Source organism: Trypanosoma cruzi, genomic scaffold, assembly GCF_000209065.1.
Source record: "Trypanosoma cruzi strain CL Brener 1047053516255 genomic scaffold, whole genome shotgun sequence".
Lineage (NCBI taxonomy): Eukaryota > Euglenozoa > Kinetoplastea > Trypanosomatida > Trypanosomatidae > Trypanosoma > Trypanosoma cruzi.
In genome coordinates, this window is record NW_001849381.1 from 64,325 (window position 1) to 86,369 (window position 22,045).

A 22,045-nucleotide genomic window follows, 5' to 3' on the forward strand; every position below is an offset into this window, starting at 1 on the left:
TTTGTTGAATATGTTATGCGTGCCGACAGCACGAATTGGATCCGCGTCGTTGTGAGGGACGCACCCTTTTTGAGCAGTGGGTGCGCTGCAGCCATACACCGTCATTGGGAGGGACGGATGCCCATCCGCATCAACGTATCCACAAGGGACCTGGATGATACCGGGAAGTATTGGATCTCAGAGAGGTACTACGCAATGAATTCATTGAATAGCAATTGCAAGTGTGAAGGTGACTTTGTATCCTCTGCGCACGGGATCATTCTTGACAATGAAGTTGTCCCTGCTGCTTTCAAACCGCATGCGGATCGTCTGCTCGTGCAGCCACTGGAGGGTCCTTTCATTGTGCCCCCATTTCCACGGGCAGCGTTTGCATTCGGTTCACGGTGCATGCTGGGCATTGTTCCACTGGTGTTGCCAATGCTGACATGGTGCTGTCGGTGGTGGTGTGCTCGATGACTGCCGTGATGGCTGCGAGGAGCACCACGACTGCGACGACATTGATGGCATGGAGCTGCAGGATGGCGATGGGGACGGGAGGACGCTGGAGTCGCACTGGTCGCAGCGCCACGCGAAGGATGAGTGGATGTCACCGATTGTTTGTGCCGTCTACTGCACGGAGCTGACGCTGGCCGCACCGGCTGACCTGGGCTGCATGAGGGTGAAGTGGGATATGGCGGAGCCGATGCGCTGGTGAAGGAATTCGTGCTGTGCGCTGCTGCAGAGGAAGTGCTCCGCACTGAACATGAGTGAATATCCCCAGATGTTCTGAAAAGCGGGCGTTCTTGCCAGACGCTGCACGTTGGATTGGTATTCCAGTGGTTGGTGTGGAATTATCCATGAAGGGTCAGCAAAACAGCCGATGGACCGTTGCCCCATCACTGATCCCGCACTGGATGTGAGAAATGCTGCCGCTGTTATTTGGAAGGGAGAATGTTTGTCTGCGGTGCCTGGGGACAAGCCCGCTTCGTGGTGTCTGGACACGCCTCCCACCAACACGACGGATGCGAGGGACCCGGAAGAAACATACATCTCGGTGCTGTCATGCATGCGGCATTGCGGTGTCTCGGCATGCGGGTGCGTCTGAGAGTGACTGAAGAGGGTAACGCCCGTTGTGCCCCATGCACGGCCGAGGCGATGATTACGTGGGTTGCTCCGCCCTACGACGAGGGAAAAGCTATTTTCCGTGGCCACACGCAGGTGTGCACGATATCTGCCACCAGCGGCAGCCTGCTTCCAGTGGTTCCGTGGGATGGCGAGGAGAGAGGGTGTGTGGAGCAGGACGGTTTCACCGGCATCTAATGAACAAGGATTGCTAGGGGCATCCGTCCCCTATCCAGAGAGCATTGGGACCGGTCGCGGCACACCACCGAAGGATGTGGGCACGGCTGCTCCCCAGAAGCATCCGTCGCCAGAGAGAAGGAATTCGTCCGGGATGCCCTGACAGACCGCGAGAATCTTCTCTCGGCGGCAGGGATCGAAGCAGCGAGACGGACGGCAGGCAGGCCTCGCCCCTGACTCCCGGTGATGACATTGTTGCTGCTGCTTGTCCCTGTCCGCTGCTTCTTCTGCTTGCCTCTGCCGCCGTGGCAACACTCCATCGAGTTGCGGTGTGGACGGCGTTGCGCTGCGAGGCGACTGCGCTTCCTCCTGCGTGGCCCGCACTCAGCATTGGATGCCCAATAGGAAAACAACCATTTCAATGGGTGCCGTTCTCCATATGCATGTGCTGTGCCCACTCCGTTTGACTTTTTGTTTGAAATTGGTTGTATTTCCTATGCACACTGCTCCTTTCGTGTTGGTTGCCGATGTTGGGCCACCGGATGGCATTATGGCATTGCTTGTGTGTTTGTTAGATTTTCTGAGACGCATACACACACAACGATGCGAGTGGAATGTGCGCACAAGACACACACACGCGTATCGAAGCACATTGTCTGTGTGACTTGTGCTTGACATATTATGCGGAGCGGGTTGGTGCGAGCAAGGCCGTCGGAAGAAGGGCAGCCGTGTGAGCCCAGCAATGGTGTTCGTGGTTGTGCGCGGGATCATATGTTCCATCAGATGTTTGACGCCGTTCATGGATCGTTTAAAGTTTTTTCTGCGATGCCCATGCTGCGTCTGCGCTGAGCTGCTCACTGCGTGTCCATGATCTCATGGAGCACGGCGTGACGCTGCTCGAGGACCCCATGACGCCGCGGCAGCCGATTATGAGTGGCCCTGCACCCTACTTTTTTGCCGTGGAGGATGCGTCTGTGAGCCGCGTGGTTGAGGATTGGATGGCAACGGTCCCGCACAGGGATGCACACATCTTTTCGCTGGGGTACACCCCGCATCGCAGTCCTCAGCAACTCGAGTGGGCTCGGATAGCGCCGAAGGCGATGCGTTTGAAGGTCATTATGTTAGACTTTGCCGCCCCTGAGGTGCTGGTGTTCCACCCAAATGTGCCGAACGAGTTCTTTCAGCTGCTGTCGCCACTGTCGCCTCCGAATTGAGAGTCCGTTTTGGATGTTGCGGCGTCACGTCTTGTGGCGGCTATTCACGCCATGAACAACAGTGTGCCCGTCATTCGCTACCAAAGCAGAAGCAGCATCTGCCATGGGCTTGTCAGAACCTTTTTGATGGCTCGCCAGGCAATACCACGACGAGCCGGATTTTGCTTAGGGACGCCGACAGCCGCGGCAACTCGGTGCGGATCACCGTTGATTGGGGCTGTGTCACGGTGACGCCGCTGATGCACCAACGCACATGTCGGTGTCTGCTTGATGACCTGATGCCGCTGGAGAATAACTTGTATTAGCAGACCTGTAGGAATTGTCTGGCTGAGGACTCGAAGCGGCAGTAATTGATGGGGAAGATGTGTACCGGTGCTCCTACCGTCATTGTTTTCTTGCGCAATGCGTGGGGGAGCTTTTGGCGGCGCTGAAAAAACTCCACGCGTATCACCCGGGATTGGCGCATGGCGTGGAGCCGAAGGCCAAGCTTGCGGAGTTGGGCAGTGCGGTGCGGGCTCCGCCGGAGTTTCGGGAGAGGCAAGCCGGACTGTCGCTGCACATCGATATTTGCGCGAGGCTTGTGGCACAGTACTGGGGAAAGCGACTGGCGGAGGTGCGGGAGGTGGAAAAAGACATCGTCGTTGGGCACCAACCCTTCAGGAAAAACCTGGATGGCGTGCGGCGCCTGACAAGGGATGCCGCGATGCCCCGGCCAGTGCGTCTGCGTCTTCTCCTGTTGCTTGTGACTGCGAGCAGCACCGACGAGTTGACGGAGGCCAAGAAGCAGCAGCTGATCCGAGACGGTGGACTGACGCCCGACGCCCATTTGTTTGCGAACCTTGAGCATCTGACGAGGAGGGCCGGGAGCGTGCAGCAATACAGCACGGCGTCGGCGCAGGGCGGACGGAGCACGAGTGCCTCTGCGAGCAACGCCGCGACGGACGAGGATCCGCTTCTGAAACAGGCCTGTATGATGATGGAGACGGGCAGGAATAGGACGCTGCGGGTTGGGCTTTCGTTGTCATCGGTGCAGCGCGATCATGTGATAGGGCCAAATGGCGAGAGTGGTGGCCATAACAGTGGAGCAGCAGGAAAAAACGCCGGGCCATTTCAAGGGTGTGGTGGCAAAGAGAAGAATCATCCTGATCTGGGTGGCGGTGGTGGGACGATTGCCCTCACAACTTCTCAGCGCATAGTGCTGCTTGTTTTGGGTGGTGTGGCCTGCAGCGAGAGGCGCTCGGTCCATGAGATATCCAAAAGGTATGGCCGTGAGGTGGTCATTGGGGAGCCTCGCTGCCGTTTCCTGAGTCTTTTGTGTGCAGGGACTTGGTACCCTACGGCACTGTGACTTAGGGCCAAGACACGCACAGGAATGCATCGAGGGCCAAAGAGTGGAACAGACGCAACCACACACGATTGCGGGTGTCTGTGGGAATTGTGTGCGCTTCTTCCTGCATTCAGTTCCTCTCCAAGAATTGTTCCATACGATGCGCGTGTGTGTGTTTCGACGGCTGCGCTGCTTGCCTTTTGCTTTTGTTTTCTTTTGCGTGTGCGGTTGCAAGTCATTTCTCTGCCACGAAGAAGGCGGATAAAAAAGTAAGGACATTTGTGGAGCATGCACCCACGGCTTCAGTGTTTATCCACTGGTGCCGACTTTTCTTGCGGGGGCATTTGTGCACGCTTTTCTCTCCAGTGTTTATTTTTTTTTTCACACAGGAGACAACGGGTGGGCATTCGTGAGTGCTGCGGCGGGCTGTTGTTGCCCTTGCCGGGACGCGCTTAACGACGGCAGCTCCATGACTTTGTGCACAAAAGAAATGGGACTTTCTCCGGATCCTCACCGCAGGCGCATGCCGTGGACGGCCGCAAAGGAGTGTGTGCCCGGTGTTGTTCATGGCTCCAAGGAAAAGATGGTGTTGGATGGCGCACGACGAGTGGATGTGGATCGCGTTGACCGTGCATCGCAGGTGTATCCGCTGGAGGCATTGCGGGCGGCCGTGAACAAATGCGAGTACAATACATTTAGAGAAAGAACATTTTTAATTGGCTTCTCAGGCGGAATCCAATGTACTCGGGCAATGGGTTTACCGCGAGGAATGGCAGGAGGGGACGCACGACGAGGACGTCACTCGCACCGCCATTCATTTCCGTCGCCACGGCAGTAACGCAGCCCGCACCAATACGCCTTGCGGATGTTTTGGGTGGCATGCGCTGTTCTGTTTGCCGTCTTTGTTTCCCCATCCCCGAGCGTCGGTGCAGACTCCCTCGTCGATGCAAGTTCCTGTGGCTTTCGGACACATCCATTGATTGATGCGGCCGACACCCAGCCCATTGCTGGTGCTTCTTGCATGACTGCTGCACCGCCCCAGCAGCTGGTGCAGTGGGACCGGGGACGAGAACACAGCGGACCAGGTTCAATCAGATGGTGCTGGCAGCCCTGTCAGCGTCTCGCCGACCCCAGCGACCCACCCACACCACCAGCGAGCACAAAAATCGACGGGACAGGGAAGGCATCAACGGAGTGTCAGGACACCAGTTGTCTTTTAACATCACTCCTAGTCAACCAACCGTAGGAATTCACAACAACATCATTCACCAACAATGAAAAAGGAACAACGACCACCGCCGACAGCGACAGTAGCACCGCGGTCTTCTACACACCACCTCCCATTTTTTGCATCTTATTGTTGTTGCGTGTGCGGCTGCTGCTGCGGTGGTGGCCGCGTGAGAGTGAGGGAGAGAGCCGTGCACCGCCCGCACACACACTCTTCCTTCTCTCTCTCTCTGTGTGTGTGTCCCCTTGCATGGACTCTCGCCCTCACCTCACCCCACGAGGCACACACAATAATGTGCCCATTGTATATATGTATGCACACCCATGCAGGCCCGTTGGTGCTCTCTTTTGCACGACACGCACCGTTGCCGTCCTGCCTGGCTGCATGGGCGGAGCACCGTAACTGTTTCTGTTTTATTGCATTGAGTGGGCGACCTCTCTCTCTCTCTCCCTCTGTGTGTGTGTTTTGCTTTACGGGAGTAATGAGAGTGTGTGCGCTGGTCGTCCCACGCTTCGGCTTTCTGTTTTGTTTTCCCTTTTGATTTTGTGGTTGATTGCACCCATTCCGCGGCTGCGTTTGTGTGTGTGTGATGATATGAGTAATTTGCGTGTGTGCTATCTGCCTCTCTCTGCCGTTGCTTTCTTCAGACTCTCTTGGGGCGCACAGCTGCTCTGCAAGTATAGGCGCTGCCAAACACACAAGCACATGCACACATACAAGCCATGTTGCACACGTTGTGGGGCGGTGTGAAAGCACGCACGCACGCACAGGATTCTGGCTGCGGTTGCTTCTGCGAGAAGAGTTTGAGTCCGCGATTTGCCTCGTCGACGTTTTGCGGGCGTGATGTTGGCGGTGTGCAGTCAGTGAGTGGTGTGGCATTTCGGGTGCCTAGGACAATTGCGGATTGATTTGCTTCCAACAGCTGTAACTGCCGAGGTGGCGCTGCCGTTGTGTATCCGTTGACGGAGGATTCTCCGGCTGTGCGGGGCGATGTGCGGTGGATGGTGCGAGGAGAGACAACAGTAAAACGACTGGCGGCAGCGCGTGTGGGTGTTGCTCGGTGTCTGCCGACGCGTGAGGAATAGCGACGCACCCGCCGTGACTCCTGCTCCTGCTGGTGGTAGTCGCTGTTTGTTCACGGTGCACTGTTTTCTTCCTTCTCGTTCCGTGTGTCTGTGTGCGTGAGTTGTTGTTGTTGGGAGTGACTGCGGTGGGGATGATGGTGCCACTCACTGTGGATGGGTGGCGGTGTTCACTGCTTCACTCCTTTTTTGTCGCCTGTTTTTCTTTATTTCTTTCACACAAACAAAAGAAAGCAAACAAGCGCTAATCGCTACTGTGAAATTCGAAGGCTCTGAAGGGACCAAAAGCACACACACCGCCCACACACATATTTATATGCTCTCACGTGTTGCTGCAGTGAGGGCACCCCGCACACACAACCGTCGCCGCGTGACCGGATCCAGCGGAAGGAGGAGGGAAGTAAGAGAGAGTGAGCCGCAGAGGCCCAACATGTCCCGGCGTGTGTTTACTTCCGCGGTGCTGCTCCTCCTCGTCGTGATGTTGTGCTGCGCCTGCGAAGCTGCACTCGCGGAGGAGAGTAATCCAGTGACTGCTCCAAAGTATGAATGGAAGGACGTCAAGGATGAGGAGGGTGTAACTGTGGAGTCGTTGGGTGTTCCCGGCCTTCTAAAAGTAGGGAGTGACGTGTTTGCCGTTGCCGAGGCGAAGGAAACGAAGGAGGGTCAAGGCAGCTTTACTGGCTTTGCATCCCAACTTCTCACGGAAACAGTGGAAAAAAAGGATAACACACCGGTGGAAATAATGAATGATGCCAACACGAGGACACAATTTCTGGAGAAAAGCAATTCTCCAAACAGGAAAGTGGATGTGAGCCGACCAACAACCATTGTGAAGGGAAATGATATTTACATGCTTGTTGGGAAATACAACCGTAATGATGCTCAGGGGAGTAGTGGGGGTGACTCGGGGCTATTGCTAATGAAAGGGAACGTCAGTGAAGAACATAACAAAAAAATTGACTGGAAAAACACTGAAAGTCTCCCGCGAGGACCTTTTGGCACAGAACTCGAATCCTTGACGGGACTGTTTGGCGGCGGTGGATCGGGTGTTAAGATGCATGATGATACGCTTGTGTTCCCAGTGGAAGGCACGAAGAAGGGTGAAGCACAAAGCGATGAAAAGGCCGTTTCGTTGCTCATATACACCTTGAAGGATACTTCTGAGAGTTGGAAGCTGTCGAAGGGGATGTCTGACGGTGGCTGCAGTGATCCCTCCGTCGTGGAGTGGAAGGACGAAAAACTCATGATGATGACTGCGTGTGTTGATGGCCGCCGCAGGGTGTACGAGTCCGGTGACAAGGGGGAGTCGTGGACGGAGGCACTCGGGACACTCTCGCGCGTGTGGGTCAACAAACACGAAAAAAATGTGAAGCGCGCTAGAAGCGGGTTCATCACAGCGACGATTGACGGTGATGAAAATAACAGAAATGTGATGCTCGTCACTCTGCCGGTGTATTCCGAGAAGGATGAGAGTAAAAAAGAAACGGGCGTACTCCATCTTTGGCTGACGGACAATACGCACATTGTTGATATTGGGTCGGTATCCGATGATGACGCGGCCGCCAGCTCCCTGTTGTACAAAAGTGCTGGAAGTGGAGCTCAAGATAAGAAGGAGGAGTTGATTGCACTGTACGAGAAGAAGAAGGAAGATGGAAAACCATCACCCGGTATCGTCTCTGTGCTTCTGACTGCGCAGCTGCAGCGTGTGAAGGATGTGCTGAGAACCTGGAAGAAAGTGGACGACCGTGTCTCCAAGCTGTGCCCTTCTGAGAGTGCTGCGAAGGGCCGTCCAATTGACAATGCCTGCAGCCCTACTGTTAAGATCACGGATGGGCTGGTTGGCTTTTTGTCCGGCAACTTCTCTAATGACACATGGAGGGACGAGTACCTCGGGGTGAACGCCACGGTAAGTAATAATGAAGGGGCTGCGAAGGCAAAATTGCATGAAGGCAGCGTGAAGTTCCATGGAGCGTGGGCGGAGTGGCCCGTTGGCGAGCAGGGGGAGAATCAGCTGTACCACTTTGCGAACTACAAATTCACTCTTGTGGCGACGGTGTCCATCCACGGTGTGCCGCAGGAGGGTTCTCCCATTCCTTTGATGGGTGTGCGTCTGAACGATGAAAAAAAAACCAAACTTATGGAGTTGTCATACGACAGCGGAAAGAAGTGGCAGGTGCTGTCCGGTGACAAAACTTTTAAGGAGCACAGCAGCACTTGGGAGACAGAGAAAACACACCACGTGGTGCTTGTGCTACGGAACGGCAGCCAGGGCTCCGCGTATGTCGATGGTAAGCAAGTGGGTGGGGACGAAGTGTGTGCATTGGAGAATATGGATTCAAGAGCGGTCTCCCACTTCTACATTGGAGGGGGCGGAGGCAGTGCAGTGAGCACAGGGAGACAAGAAGAAGAGATGTCTGTGACTGTGACGAACGTCCTGCTGTACAACCGCCCCTTGAGCTCTGAAGAGATTGGCGCCCTCATCCCGAATAAAGACTCCATTCCACCTGTGGTGTCTGAAAATGCCCAAGGAACCCTGTTGCAGTCCTCTTCTGCCGGGAAACCGCCGTCGGGGCCTGAATTGTTGAATGGAAATGAGGATGTGGGCGGTGGCAGCACGTCCACATCAGCACCGTCCACTGTAACTACTTCCTTAGGAAAAGAGCAATCCGAAATTCAGCCGCCTTCAGTAATATCTTCCGGTGGAAGTAAACATGTGGATATCGCTTCTTCATCCGATGGTGATCCAACGGTGGGAGCGGAAGCTGGAGGTGCTGTGCATGGAGACACACCACCCCAAACTCCTGTGGATACTCCCGACACAGCAGATGCAAACGCTCCTAACGCTACGGACGCAGCTCAAGTTGGCCCCGCAGCTACAACTGAGGTGGGTGCGAGCTCTGATGCGAATGAGGAGACGGCGGAAGGGAGGGATGGGCAGGAGGATATCCATGCACAGCACGGCGAAGTAAATGCTGCGGCACTCAGCAGCAGTCTCGGAAATGTGTCGCAGGTGAATAACACCGATGCCGGCACTGTGCGTGGGAGCGGACTGCTGCCGCTGCTTCTTCTTCTGTCGGGCCTGTGGGGGTTTGCGGCTCTGTGAGGAGTGACTGGCTGCCGCGTGGGACAATTGCGACTTCCCCAGCAGCGACACACACGGTAATTAATTTATCTTCTTTAATAACTTTTTTTTCGCTTTTACCTGTTTGCTTTTCTGTGCGTTTTATATCCCCATTCCCTTTTTTTTTTGCTTTTGGGGGCAATCACTATGGACGTTTTTTATCTTTTCTACTCTTCCCTCTTTAATTGTTTCTTCTGCACTCTTCCTGCGAGGGGTGCCGTGTGTTTCCCGCCCAACTGCTCCACTCGCACACCCACCGACACGCTCATGACGACGGCCCTGTGCGCCTCGCCCGCTGCACGCATGAGGAGGGGCCGCGACGAACGGCGCGCTGAGGGAGCCGTGACGTGTGGGCGTGCGACGAGGGCCTGTGGGGCGGCGCACACATTTCTTTCCCTCTTGTTTTGTTTTCTTTGCGGCCAGGGCTGGCAGACACCCGCAGCGCCACACACACAGCCACACCCTGCCGCCGTGTTTTTCTTTAAGGATTTGTTTTTCTTTGCGTGTTTATTTCATGCGGTGGCGCACCCTTCGGTGTCGGCCTCGTGAGCATTTCTCTCCCCTCCGATGATTTCTTTTTCTTTTGCTGCGCTCACTCTCCCGATGGAGTGACGCGACTGCCGCCATGTCTGCGTGCTTCTCTCAGTCCCCACACACACGAGTGACTGTGCTCTGCGGGCCGCACTCACGCGCCGATGAGGGGCTGAGGGGAGCAGCAACACGCAGATGACCCCATGAAATATAAACGATGTGCGGACACACGGAGGGTCGGACGGTCGAAGCACACGCAACCATCTTTTTAATTTTATTTTGTGGGCAAAATACATACAGACAGTTTGGTGTGGCCACACGGCTGCCAGGCGATTTTTTTCTTATTTTAAATTTGTGTGGAGCAGTAATGGACGATTTCTTTTCATTTATAATTATTTTGTGTGGTGGGGTTTACATAAGACGAAGGGGGACGTTTTTTTGTTTTCAATAAATATTGTGTGGATTGCCGCTGCTTGGGCTGCAGTGCAGTCATGAGTTTGAGCGGTCTTGTTGTTGTTGTTTCCGTTATGCGTCCCCGCTGTACATTTTTGTGCGTCTCTCCACATACTCTGCTCCCTCTTTTCTACGTCTTTGCTTTGTGTTGCTGCAGGCACACACAACCACACACACACAAGATGCACATTGCAGTGGATTTGAATGCACCTTTTGTAGTGCATGCTGGCAGCTGCGTGTGGCGGCTGTTGTCTTCTTCCGTGGCCATGAGGAGGAGGGAGAGAGGGAGCGCACCCCGAGTCTATTTTCCTGCGGGTGCGATGCACCGCGTGTGACTGCGCTGAGTTGGGCTCCGTGTCCCATTGATGGCGGGATGGCAGGAAATTTTGTGCCGCGTGATGGATGGATGAGGGTTCGCTTGCTCCGTGTGCGTTGTGTGGTGGCCGCGGTGTTTTTGCCATTTCCCTGGGGCTGCGGGAATGAGCTGGGGGAGATGGTGGTGGATGTCTTCTCCTCCTGCATGGTGGGTGGCTGCTGGCGTTGTGTGCCTTCCTTGCGTGGATGCCGTCTCGTGGTGTGTGGACTGTGCGGCTGGGCCTGCTGCCCTCTCCTCATGTTGTCTGCGCTCTCTCGCTGTATCCGCTGTGCCTCGTCCCTCTCCCTCTCGTTCCATTCTTTTCCTTTCCGTCTCACCGATCAGCTGACTGACACCAGCGACTCCACTACGGGCGATGATGACTGCGATGGTGACGGTGCGGCGCCGTGTTGGTCCTTGCGCTCTTGTGCTGCTGCTGCTCGTCCGTGTGCGTGACGGCGACAGGAGACGATAATAATGATAACAGCCGTCCTCCCAGCCCTGAGCTAGGGAAACCGGATCCTACAAAAATATGCCTGGTGCATTACGGCTATATGGTGGGGAGACCGGTGGGCCACAGACAGAGAGTGGGAGAGACAGCGAGGAGGGTTTGAGAATTCCGGGACCTTCGTTGCCAAAGGAAGCAGGCACAGCCATCACTGGACAGACACCAGCTCCGCCAGAGTCACTGAGTTCGGCTAGCGATAATCCAGAGCCACGAGGTTTGGCAACTCAGTCTCCACACACACAAGGTGCGACCGGTATGTCAGATGCACAAAATAAAAGGCGCAGTAAAATACACGAGGCGATGAGAATCATAAGGCACAGATATCAAATCAGAAGCAGAAATCATTACAACAGAGGCACCGAGGAATACGGCCAGGAATACAGAGGCGCCAACCACTACGACCCGCACCGTCACGTCTTCGCGAAATGGACGGCAGCCTCAGCAGCTCTGCGTGGGTATGTGCCCCGCTGCAGAGGTCGTCGTATCCGCGATGGTGTACATCACTCTGGGCTGAAGAGGTGTGTGCGGGCTGTGCGTGCCAGCACTCAATCACGAGGATTTGTGCGCTTCTACTGTGGTCCGATGTATAAAGTAAGATTAGTTATGATGATTCTGTTTTGCTTTGTTTTCTTCCGCTGCCATGCTGTGTGCTTCTCTTTACTTCCCACATCCGTCTCATTGAACGCATCATAGACAAACTTGTATGCACGCCACGCATACAACTGTTTGCGTGGACCCACTGTTGGGGATGGATGCATGCACACTGGAGCCATTTAAGTGCAGGTTTCTGTTTTTGTGTTTGTGTTTTTACATTTTTTAGTTTCTTGCTGCTTGTTTACTTTTGTTTTGATTTTCCTTGTTGTGCTTTTTAATCTTGTGGTTTTCAGTGCGGCGTGCAATTTCCGCAATCGTGCTGATCCAAACTATCTCGTCCTGTGTGCTCTGTGATGTAACCGTCGTGGTTTTGTGACTTGTCTTCCCTTTTGCTTTCACTCTCTGTTGACGTGTTGTTAGTTTGTGCTGAAGGCCACACGCAAGTGACAGGAGTGATGGCGATGATGATGACTGGCCGTGTGCTGCTGGTGTGTGCCCTCTGCGTGCTGTGGTGCGGTGCCTGCTGTGGTGGACGAGCTGAAACATCTCTTCCAGATTCTTCGGGTACTACGTCCAGTGAAGGCAATGATTCTGAAAGCGACAAAAATTCCATAGGTGGCGCTGGAGGAGTTGACCAAAGCGGTAAACCGGCACAGTCACAAGCAGCAGGACTATCGGTGCAAGGCGCAACCGGAGTGGCAGCGGAAAATGCAATAAAAACCGAGGCACAAGTATCGTCAACGGCAGACGCAGAGAAGAAAAAGGAGGAAGAAACGCAACGAGCTGAAGATGTTGTTGAAAAGAAGGGTAAAGAGCAGGAACCGAAAGGGGAGGAAGAAGAAGAGGAGATTGAGCAAGGAGAAGGGGAAGGAGAAGAAGAAAGGCGAGAAGAAGATAAGGACGAGGAAGAGCAAGAAGAAAAAAGTAATGGTCAGAAGGAAGAACAGGAGGAGACAAAGAAAGGAGAAGCTGTTACCGGCACCATAGGGGGGATGTCGGCAGGCACTGAAGAGCAGCCAAGTTTATCTTCCGGCGCGGCGGGAGCATCGAATAAAACAAATCCCAACAGCACACCAACAACTGGAGACGATGATTCAACAGCTGATGGTGCAGGAACGGCAGAGGGAAAACAAAATGAAAATAAAGATGCCAATCCGAAGGAAGCACCAGTGACGGCGGCAGCCACGAAAAATACAACGGCGACGTCTGGCGACAGTGACGGCAGCACCGCAGTCTCCCACACCACCTCCCCTCTTTTGCTTCTTGTTGCGTGTGCGGCTGCTGCTGCGGTGGTGGCCGCGTGAGAGTGAGGGAGAGAGAGCCGTGCACCGCCCGCACACACACTCGTCCTTCTCTCTCTCTCTCTCTGTGTGTCCCCTTGCATGGACTCTCGCCTTCACCTCACCCCACGAGGCACACACAATAATGTGCCCATTGTATATATGCATGCACACCCATGCAGGCCCGTTGGTGCTCTCTTTTGCACGACACGCACCGCTGGCGTCCTGCCTGGCTGCATGGGCGGAGCACCGTAACTGTTTCTGTTTTGTTTTTATTGCATTGAGTGGGCGACCTCTCTCTCTCTCTCCCTCTGTGTGTGTGTTTTGCTTTACGGGAGCAATGAGAGTGTGTGTGCGCTGGTCGTCCCACGCTTCGGCTTTTTGTTTTATTGTTTTTCATTGTGTTGTGGTTGAGTGCACCCATTCCACTTTTTTTGATTGGCGGCATGCTTTTACTGACGACACTTTAGTCTTCTTTTGTTATTCCCATATCGTTTTGTTTGTTTTGAATTGTCACCCTCTTGCATTCTTGCGAGGCCTCTAAGTTTTTACTTCGACATACGCCATGCGTCAGTTGGTCCACGTTAACCCGTGGCTTGCAGCGCTTCTGCTGCTGTTTGTGATGATGCGTGCGAAGTGATTTTCCAGCGGATGCTTTGCTGTCACCCTGACGCATCCCTGTTTTTTTCTTTTCGATGTGGTGCGTACCGACGGCGCGTTGGCGACTCCGGTTGTGGTGAGGGTCGTGCGTCCCACAGCGCAGGATGTGTCGCAGGTGTACGGCGTCGTTTGTAAGAACCGATGGCTGCTTGTCCGCATCAAGACGTCAACAAGGATCCCTGGTGACAGCAGGAGGCACTGCGGCTTCTCCTGGCCCCGGCGACAAGGTCCGCACCTTGTCGCGGTGCTGGGACTTTGGTTGCGTGTAGGAACTCCGCAGCAGGGCGTTGCGGCGAGCACGACGGAGACCAAGACGACTCCACCCCTCGAGAAGGTTCCACGCCATGCCCGGTGCGGGGAGGTGAAGCGATCTGCCCGCAGGCTGTCGGACAAAACTGCACGACCGTTTCGCTGCGGTCACTCCGTTGATATCCCCCGTGGCGGTGACGTCCACACGAACCCTGGCACCGAGGAGGATGGCTGCATCACTGTTTGGCGGCTTAACATTGCAGGCCTCTCGTCCGTAAAAAAGATGGCATTTGCTGTACGATTGGAGCTGCATCAAACTGACATCTTTCTTTTTCCAGGAAATAAATGACCGTAGTGACGTAGCGACGAACGTTTCTGGCTATAATGACTACCTTCAGGTCTGCAGTTGGCGCGGTGGTGGCGTTGCCATTCTGGTGCGCCACTCTCTACCGTGCGAGCGCCTGTCGCTCCCTGGCACTGACCTCCTGGAGACCATTGCTGTCCGTGTATTTCCACCCAGCTGTTCCAGCATTTGCGTGGCGAACCTCTACAACCTTCCCACAGCAATTGTTCAATAATCCGCATTTATTAATATCTTCCGTCGCTTTTGCCCGCAGCGATTATCGCGTGTGAATTGAACTTACATCGTGAACTCCGGGACAGTCATATATACCACCAACGACTGGAGGAAAGAACTTCGTTGCTATTTTAATTGATTTGAACTTTGGGCTGGCAAATGACACGGCAGAGGCAACACGGATCACACATCGTAATGTCTCGTCCCCTGGCGTGACTGCGTATCGCGTACTGCGTGTCACCCACCGGGCATCCACCCCCTTACATGGATTAGGACCACTCCTTAATATCTTACTCGGTAGAGATGGATGATGGCATTCCGCGACTGGCCAACACGCCACCTCAACGGAAGAAAGCCACTTTTGCCCTGCGCAAAGCGGATTGGCCTGCTTTTACATCGTTGTGTGAAACACCCCTTTTTACCCTGTCCACATGGTTGGACATTCGCAGAGGCATCTTACGGGCGGCTAAGCGCCATATCCAGCGCGGCAGCCGTGACAGCTCCAAAAAGATATGGACACACGAAATGGTGCAAGCCGAGGCCGCCGCAGAAGCAGCACACGAAGCACACACATTGCCTTTCCTGGAAACGTGCTACATTTTACCGAATGTACCCGAAAAAGGGAGGAACGAAATCAAGCCTTACGCCGTTGCTTCGCTATGCTTCTGGAAGCCCGCGCGAAAAGACTTGGAGCCTCACCCAGCCCGAGCTGGCGAGATCTTCGCGGCGTGGCGGCGCCGCATCCTCATCCACTGGAATCGGTTGTGCTCCGCACTGATATTGGCCGCGTTTGCGCCCTGCCTCGGCAACAGGCAAATCTGATCGTCCTTCATTTTGTGCGTGTCTCACGTGCCACATCACCTTATACTGCTGCTGCTGCTGCTCGCCGCACTCCTTTGGTTCCTGGTGGCTGGGAAATGGATCGGCCTCTCACGCTGTATGAACTTGGCGTGGCCATCCGCGACTCTTCGCTTGGCTCAGCCCCTGGCCCCGACAACATGTTGGATGAATTCCTGCACCGTCTCGGGCCCGTTGCGCGCGGCACACTTAGAACGATGATCCACAACTCCTTCGCAAACGGCAGCCTGCCTGGCTCCTGGAATACGGTGGACAATATTCGCATTTCCAAACCTGAGAAGGATCCATGCCGCCCAGAGAGTCACAGACCTATCAAATCACTCTCTGTTTTACTAAAGTTAACCGAAGGAATGATTCACCGCCGTCTGTCAGCGTTATTGCCGCACCACCCGCGTTAATTCGGGTTTACACCTCCGCGTTCTACATCGGACGTGGCGACACTTGTCATCGATAAAATTACCCGTGGATTGAATGAGTTTAGCACTGTGGAGTATGAGCGCCCTGGAGGCGGCGCCCCCACACGACGCCCTCGTCGCCATCGCTTGTGGTCTCGATTGATTTTCCGACTGCGTTCGACACCACTGACCATGGGAAATTATTCAGCATGCTTGACAGACTTCCGCGCCTTGGCCTCGAACCAAACGCTGGCTGCACAACTACCTGCGGGGCCGCTACGTTAGGGTATGCACTCGCGAACAGCACTCCCGGAAACAACTCGCCTCAACTGGAGCACCGCAAGGCAGCGTCCTGCCACCCAAACTCTTCCTCCACTGTGTGGATGATGTGCTGCGCCGCATGGACAACATCTATTCTGCCGCCGCATTCATGTACGCTGACGATCTCACACTTGTTGCCTCAGGTGCGGACATCCATGCCTGTGCTGCGGCAATGCAACCTGCCCTGTCACTTACAACGGCATGGGCTGCCGAGCACAGCCTCAAAATCAACGTCGATAAGAGCGAAGCTGCTCTATTCTACATTTCTTCACACACACACTGTCTGAAGAGGAAATGGTCGATCTCCATCTTGGCAGCGAGAACATATGTATTCAGTCACGCCCAGTGCGCTTGCTGGGCACCACGATTAATCGTCTTCTTTTGGCACGCACGCCTCCGCCGCTGCAAAGCAGACCATGATACGCCGTTACCAGCTGCGGCCGGTCGCACAGGCTGGTGCGTCCCATCACACTATGCGATCCTTTTTGATTGTATACGTTCATAGTGTGTCACTGTATTGTGGCGAGGCAATTGTCCCATGCCTTGCCCAAACCTACCTCCATAATATGGAAGTACGGTATCGCGACGGTAGCAAAACATCCCTTGGCCTTAGCGCACCAAAGGAATATACATCCGTCTACTTGCAAGCCAATCCAGTACCGCTGCGGAAGATACTCTGGATTCTTGCACTCACACAATACGAACGCTATATACGCCTCCATGATTACGAGGATTTGCGTTCCCTTACCCACTCGGAACATATGCCGCCGTCCATGCGTGAAAAGCGGCGGCATCAATCCCGCTTCCGAGAGATGCTGTTGTTAATGAATTACGCCGCGTATGTAATATTATTGGGATACCCCACAGCCACAATCGTGCTCCTCCTATTCAACATCGTATTTTCCCCTGGGACACTGTGCGTTGCAATAAAGTGGAATTTATCAGCCACGCTTTGCCCAAGACGCCTCTGACGACGTCAAGCGCACGGCTCTTGATTCTATTTACTCCTCTCTGGGAGATTATGATTTTGAATTATGGACGGACGTTTCTTCATCTCACGCCGAGCTCGCATCTGGATCCGCTGCACTATTGTATGGCTCCACCACGACAAATGATCTCCCTGTGGAGGTACATCGTGCAGCAGCTGGCAGGCTCGCACGCTCATATAGAGCGGAGTGCCTTGCCACTGAAGATGGCACTAGACATCTCATACCTTTTGTCTGGAAACATCCCAATCGCCCACACGAATCCTGGTGGCAACGGACTCCCTCTCGGCAATCACACCACACACATCATCACAACCACAAGCACCAGCAGCACTGCAGACCGTGGGTTAACGTGACCAATTGGCGCATGCTGTACGTAAAAGAAAGCAATTAATGGCTTGAAAAGGATATGAAACACTGAAAATATCGCAAAACGAAAGAAAAAATAAAATAAAATAAAAAATCATGCGTCCACATTCTAAGTAAACCACCAATCCAAGAGAAAAAAACATAATGGGTCGACTCAACCACAACACAAACAAAACAATAAATGCAAAAAAAAACAAAGCCGAAGCGTGGGACGACCAGCACACACACTCTCATTGCTCCCGTAAAGCAAAACACACACACAGAGGGAGAGAGAGAGAGGTCGCCCACTCAATGCAATAAAAACAAAACAGAAACAGTTACGGTGCTCCGCCCATGCAGCCAGGCAGGACGGCAGCGGTGCGTGTCGTGCAAAAGAGAGCACCAACGGGCCTGCATGGGTGTGCATGCATATATACAATGGGCACATTATTTTGTGTGCCTCGTGGGGTGAGGTGAGGGCGAGAGTCCATGCAAGGGGACACAAACAGAGAGAGAGAAGGACGAGTGTGTGTGCGGGCGGTGCACGGCTCTCTCTCCCTCACTCTCACGCGGCCACCACCGCAGCCGCAGCCGCACACGCAACAACAAGAAGAAGAAGCAAAAGAGGGGAGGTGGTGTGGGAGACCGCGGTGCTGCTGTCACCGTCGCCAGGCGTCGCCGTATCATTTGTTTTGGCGTCGGCGAGTGCTTTTTCTGTTTGTGTTGCTGCATCACCGGCTGTAGAAGCAAGGTTTGTATTAACAGTTTCGGAGTTACTGTGTGTGTTCCTTCGGATTTAAGCGCTTGAGCATTGGTATTGTCCGCATTCGCATTTCTCCGGGCATCGGCACCGCCACTTGCGGGGATGGGTGATGCTGTTGTTCGTGCCGGACTGTCTTGCTCTGCCACATTATTCCCTGAAGGCTGTTCCACCGCTTTGGACTCCGTTTCGGTTTCTGACGACAATTTTTCATTCTTTTCTTCCTTTGAGTTCTGTGCGACGTTTGGTGCTCTACGGCTTCCTTCTGCTGAAAAACTCGGTGCTATTGATTTTTCTTCTGACGGTGCTGATCGTTCTGGTGATGGTGCTGCCGGTGGTTGTGTTAATAGTGGCGTTGGTTGTTGTACGGGTGGTTTGCTGGCGGCAGACGACAACCTGGAAGGACTTCCCGTCTCCACGGTATTCTGCACGTTCTCTTTTACGGTTGTGACCTCCTCTGTGTCTGGACTATCTTCTGTGTCCTGTTCAGTGGGGGACTGCTCTTCTGCTTTTGGTTTTGGTATCGCGGGTGCCTGTGATTTGGGCAGTGAGGGCGCTAGAGGCGTGTTTCCTGAATGCACACCTGTTTCTGGGAAATTATCCTTCTGAGGCGATAAAGCACCGTCGGTATCCTGCAAACCACCAGCGGCAGCATTGGGAAGGGGAGACGGAGAGTTCACAGCAGGATTAGAAACCTCCAAATTCAAGTCCTCCCTTCCGTCAGAACTTTCACTTGAGCCAACACCATCAACACCAGAAGGAATGCCACCACCGGCTTCACTGAGACCAGATGCTGTTGGTATTGTTGCTGGAACTACCTCTTTCGATGAACCTTCAGATTTCCCGGGGTTTTGCGCATCTTCTCTTTCTTTACTTCTCTCTTCTTCTTCAACATCACCAACATCCATTTCTTCTTCTTCCTTCCCAACACTGTCTGTTGTCTTTCCTTTGCCTGTCCCCTCTTGCGGATTGGAATTAATCCCATAATTTTTGTTCAACGAATGCCCCGCGCTGTCAGGCCCTCGTTCGCCAGACTCCGGTAATTCCTTTGGAGCTTTTTTACCGACACCAGACAAATACTGTGAACCCTCCAATGATTCATCGTTCATTTCGGCACCGCCTCCGCCGGCACCGCACCACAGCACGCAGAGGGCACACACCAGCAGCACACGGCCAGCCATCATCGCCATCACTCCTGTCACTTGCGTGTAGCCTTCAGCACAAACTAACAGCACGTCAACAGAGAGTGAAGGCAAAAGGAGACAGACAAGTCACACATTAACACGCACCGTAAACAATGGCAGCAGCCCTGCAGAGGAACGCACACTGACCCGCACACCAGAGGTAAAAAACCAATACCAAAACAAAAAAAGTAGTTGGGTGCCCAACGGGAGTCTCCTCCTCCAAAAAAAATACACTTCAGCAGAATCATCATTTCATACGCCATGCAGCAAGGCAGGACTGTGTTTATATGTACATGCGTACAGTACCTGCACAAGGAAAAAATTATTACTGTTCCACAAGCCCACACAACATCCCACGCATTTCATGCGGCATGTGGCCTGCTCCTCCACTCCTCCTTTTGTGTCTTCCGTGGAACGCACAGCCGTGGGGCCTGTACCGCGTGCAGGCAACGGAAGCGATCAAGAGGGAAAACAATTCGCTCATGACACTGCGCAGCAACTGACCATTAAGTAAAACAAAAGAAAAAGGTACTCCCATTGTTCCATGTAAACAGCATTAAAAAGAACATCAAAAAAAGAAAGCCCGCAGGGAACGCGACACATATTCTCCGTGAGAAGTCGCAACTCCGCACTCCGTGACTCAGAACACTGCCACAACCACACACAGTCCCAAAAGCAGAAGCAGCAGTGGTGTGTCCACACACGAGGTGATACTTTCGCCACTGCTCACCGTCGGCAAGGACATGTCACCTTCGAACTAGACGTCTCTACTCTCTTTATTTTTTTAAAGAAGATGTGGTCTGTGTGGTGCTGCTGCACGCACCGCTGTTTGTGGGCTCCTTAGCGGCGGGGGCGGGTGTTCGAGGACCATGGATACAGTCCCATCGCCCGTACACATCGGTGGTATTGGACGTCATGAGGTCATTACATTTTTTTCCTACTCTTACCAGCGCGTCTAGCTATACAAGGCCATCTGAATGCCGAAGAGGTGGTCGAGCAGCAACAAAAGTTTCCTGTGAAGCAACTGCCATTAAGAGAACTTTCCGAGGCGAAGGTCCTGTTCAATGCCCAGCCGTTGACGCACAGCCAAGGTGCCTGGACATTCTAGAAGCAGATGGTGCAAGGTTTCCTGCGGGCCGATTGGCGTGCTTGTGGAAGCTGGCTGATCCTGCGGCAGCAGAGATCGCCTCCTGGCACTGCTGTTCCGATGCCGAGTGGCGTCTGGGTTGTGTGCGCAGCGACTTCTGTGCTGTGCGGTGCTTCTCCGTGTGGGAAAGTCCATATCAAAAAAATAGCATTTGAGTTCGGGAAGCGGTGGGGGATGTTCCGGATGAAATGACCGACAGTGACTGACGAGGCCCGAGAATCCCGTCAATGTAGAATCACAGTGCGGACATTTCTTCTTCCGACGGCGTGTGACGGTCCGTCCTCTTACTGGAGAGACGTCTTCCTCCCTCGCCGACGGGGGAACAGTGTCCGTCCCCGGTGCAGTTGGATCGTTGTTGGGGCGCATATATGCAGACTGTTCCGGTGAGATGTTGCAGAATCGGCATTGGTTTGTGCAATCTCTCACGGCCCAGTATAGTCGGCCCCAGAGCTCAGATTCCCCGCACCTTGCCCTTGCGAGGTGAACCAGTTCCTGACGGTGTAGGACTTCCTGAGTGATCAGGTCCTTACCGCTGAGATCGGATGGCCTTGTGCCGCAAAGCAAGTAGCGATGAGTGTCTTGACGAATGGTACTACGCCACTTGTTGGTGAGCTGGGTAGTAAAACATGTCAGCAGATCCGTATGCCATAAAGGTGCGATTCCTTGCTCCGTGTATTGTCCGGTTGCCATAGCCTGCGTCGCATACTGATCAGCAAGCTCGTTAGCATGTACTCCGCAATGTCCGTAACAAAACTGCAGGTGCACGGACCAGCCAGCACACGTCAGTGTTAATAGACGCTGCCAGATCTGATCCTCCGTCCAGTCTGTCTGACTGAGCGGGCCCTTGTTTAGAGCCGCTAGAAGAGACTGACTGTCCGTAACCACAAGCAGGGTTTTATGCCTGTGGCGGATACGAGGGATCATCAGCTTCTCTAGGACTAGAAGCAGCGCACGGGATTCCGTCCTGTAGCTGCATGGGCGTGCACCGCAGTTTATGCTGGCCTTTTCTATTATCTCCGATGAGTTGAGGGATGAAAGCAGTATTCCAACCCCTGCTGACTTGGGAACGTCGACACCGCCATCGGTCGCAAGTATCCACGACGATGGCTGTGCAGCGCTAGAGCCTCTTCGCTGACTCTGCGCTTCTCCTTATCAGCTCTTCCTCGTCAGTTATTGAGTGGTCTATCGGAAGTTCCACAGCGATGGTGACACGGTGAGCGGAGGCCGCAAACCAGGGAGGAATGGAGCTGTGAAAGAACCGCTCTTCGCGTGGTGAGCTCTCGGTGATGCCATAGTCCTTTGCGTATGCGTCTACGAAGGCATATAGCTCGTCCCGAGACAATGGCGAGATGCGGAAACCGGCGCGAGGCGGTGGCTCAGGCGGGGGTCTCCGCATCCAGTCCATCTGACATGCGCGTGTGTGCTCAAATATGGAGAGCCGCGCGCGCAGGCAAAGGACGTGGAGCGGCGGCATATTAGCCTCCAGTAGTGCGGATTCCGGGTCGACAGTGCTCGGAACTCCGCTGACAATGCGTGCTAGAGTTGCGTACGTCTTCTGCATCTCATTCTTCGCTGAATCCGTCGCTGCT

General features: G+C 54.0%; 2 protein-coding genes and 4 pseudogenes across 2 annotated transcripts, besides 8 other annotated features; 5 read left to right on the forward strand and 1 right to left on the reverse strand.

Moving 5' to 3' along the window:
* Positions 1–4,618: part of a sequence feature (areas not merged during assembly with more than two copies in the genome that could not be assigned to a particular haplotype) that runs on past the window's edge.
* Tc00.1047053506133.101 lies at positions 475–882 on the forward strand (annotated as a pseudogene).
* Positions 1,960–3,840, forward strand: Tc00.1047053506133.120 (annotated as a pseudogene).
* Positions 4,232–5,065, forward strand: Tc00.1047053506133.125 (annotated as a pseudogene).
* Positions 4,619–5,580: a sequence feature (heterozygous, non-Esmeraldo-like haplotype).
* Positions 5,581–22,045: part of a sequence feature (areas not merged during assembly with more than two copies in the genome that could not be assigned to a particular haplotype) that runs on past the window's edge.
* On the forward strand, positions 6,446–9,232 carry Tc00.1047053506133.130 (trans-sialidase, putative; the record flags this gene model as incomplete). The annotated part of the gene is made up of 1 exon (XM_813251.1): positions 6,446–9,232. One exon carries the CDS (start codon positions 6,446–6,448, stop codon positions 9,230–9,232), a length of 2,787 nt encoding a protein of 928 aa, XP_818344.1.
* Positions 11,881–11,960: a sequence feature (T-rich).
* Tc00.1047053506133.140 (mucin-associated surface protein (MASP), putative) lies at positions 12,147–12,995 on the forward strand (the record flags this gene model as incomplete). The annotated part of the gene is made up of 1 exon (XM_813252.1): positions 12,147–12,995. The coding sequence occupies one exon, from the start codon at positions 12,147–12,149 to the stop codon at positions 12,993–12,995; it is 849 nt and encodes a 282-aa protein (XP_818345.1).
* Positions 12,517–12,614: a sequence feature (GA-rich).
* Positions 14,240–15,940: a mobile genetic element.
* Positions 17,458–17,481: a sequence feature (AT_rich).
* Positions 17,930–19,315, reverse strand: Tc00.1047053506133.170 (annotated as a pseudogene).
* Positions 20,239–22,045: part of a mobile genetic element that runs on past the window's edge.